This window comes from Tetrahymena thermophila, assembly GCF_000189635.1.
Source record: "Tetrahymena thermophila SB210 genomic scaffold scf_8254833, whole genome shotgun sequence".
Lineage (NCBI taxonomy): Eukaryota > Ciliophora > Oligohymenophorea > Hymenostomatida > Tetrahymenidae > Tetrahymena > Tetrahymena thermophila.
In genome coordinates this window covers 1-1174 of record NW_002476584.1, presented here as the reverse complement: position 1 = coordinate 1174, position 1174 = coordinate 1, and the positions used below count along the sequence as shown (strand labels likewise).

The 1174-nt window shown below is 17.9% G+C and overlaps 1 protein-coding gene across 1 annotated transcript; it reads left to right on the top strand. All coding sequences in view use genetic code 6, as the record gives it.

Moving 5' to 3' along the window:
* Positions 1-32: 32 nt before the first annotated feature.
* Positions 33-488, top strand: TTHERM_002653389 (hypothetical protein; the record flags this gene model as incomplete). The annotated part of the gene is made up of 2 exons (XM_012795236.1): positions 33-76; positions 135-488. Coding segments are annotated over 2 exons (396 nt in total), but the record flags the coding sequence as incomplete, so codon positions are not given.
* Positions 489-1174: the final 686 nt, after the last annotated feature.

The window sequence follows — 1174 nt, the reverse complement described above, 5'->3', positions numbered from 1 at the left end:
AAAAAAGCAAGTAAAAAGAATAATTTATTGTTCTAATTTTACAAAACACAATTTAAATTATAAATTTAAACAGAGCGTAACTTTCATTATTAAATTTATTCTAAATATCTCAATAATTTTATTAACCATACCAGATAGTAATATTCTTTGCTTTATTTATTTATTAGAATATCAAGCACTTTAATATTAATAATAGCCTGTAAACTTTTATATTTATTTCTTAAAATATTAAACACATTTTACTTTATTATATCAATAAGCGGGTAATTTTATCATCTTATAGTAGACCTACTTCTAATTTTTTACATCCTTAATAGCAAGTTATTTTTCTAAAATTTTTATAATTATATGATTTTTAATCAACTTTTAAATTTAAAATAGATAGTAATTAATATTTTACAATGATATTTTATGAGAAAATAAATGCTGAATTAACTTTCATATTCAAAATAGACTGTAATTAATTAATATTTTAGAATGATTTTTGATGAGAAAATAAATGCTGAATTAACTTTCATATTCAAAATAGGGAGTAATTAATTAATATTTTACAATGATATTTTATGAGAAAATAAATGCTGAATTAACTTTCATATTCAAAATAGGGAGTAATTAATATTTTAGAATGATTTTTGATGAGAAAATAAATGCTGAATTAACTTTCATATTCAAAATAGCTAGTAATTAATATTTTAGAATGATTTTTGATGAGAAAATAAATGCTGAATTAACTTTCATATTCAAAATAGCTTGTAATTAATTAATATTTTAGAATGATTTTTGATGAGAAAATAAATGCTGAATTAACTTTCATATTCAAAATAGCTTGTAATTAAAATTTTAGAATGTTTTTTAATATGAAAATAAAATGTGAATATAAAATAGTGAGTAAAATTGAATAAGAGTTCATAACATAAATTTGAGAATAAAATATACTTTTGAAAAACAGATGGTAATTATTAGTAGAAGATAAATAAGATAGATGGAAAATAAATTTACTTTTGAATATACAGCGAGTAATATTTTAAAAGAATAATTTTGATAGATAATCTTATTAAAATATATAAAATAGATAGTAATATTTTTGAAAAATAGTAATGTAGAAGTAAGAATTAATTAATTAATTACTAATACTATGAAAACAGTGAGTAAGAGTTATGAAAATAATTGAAAA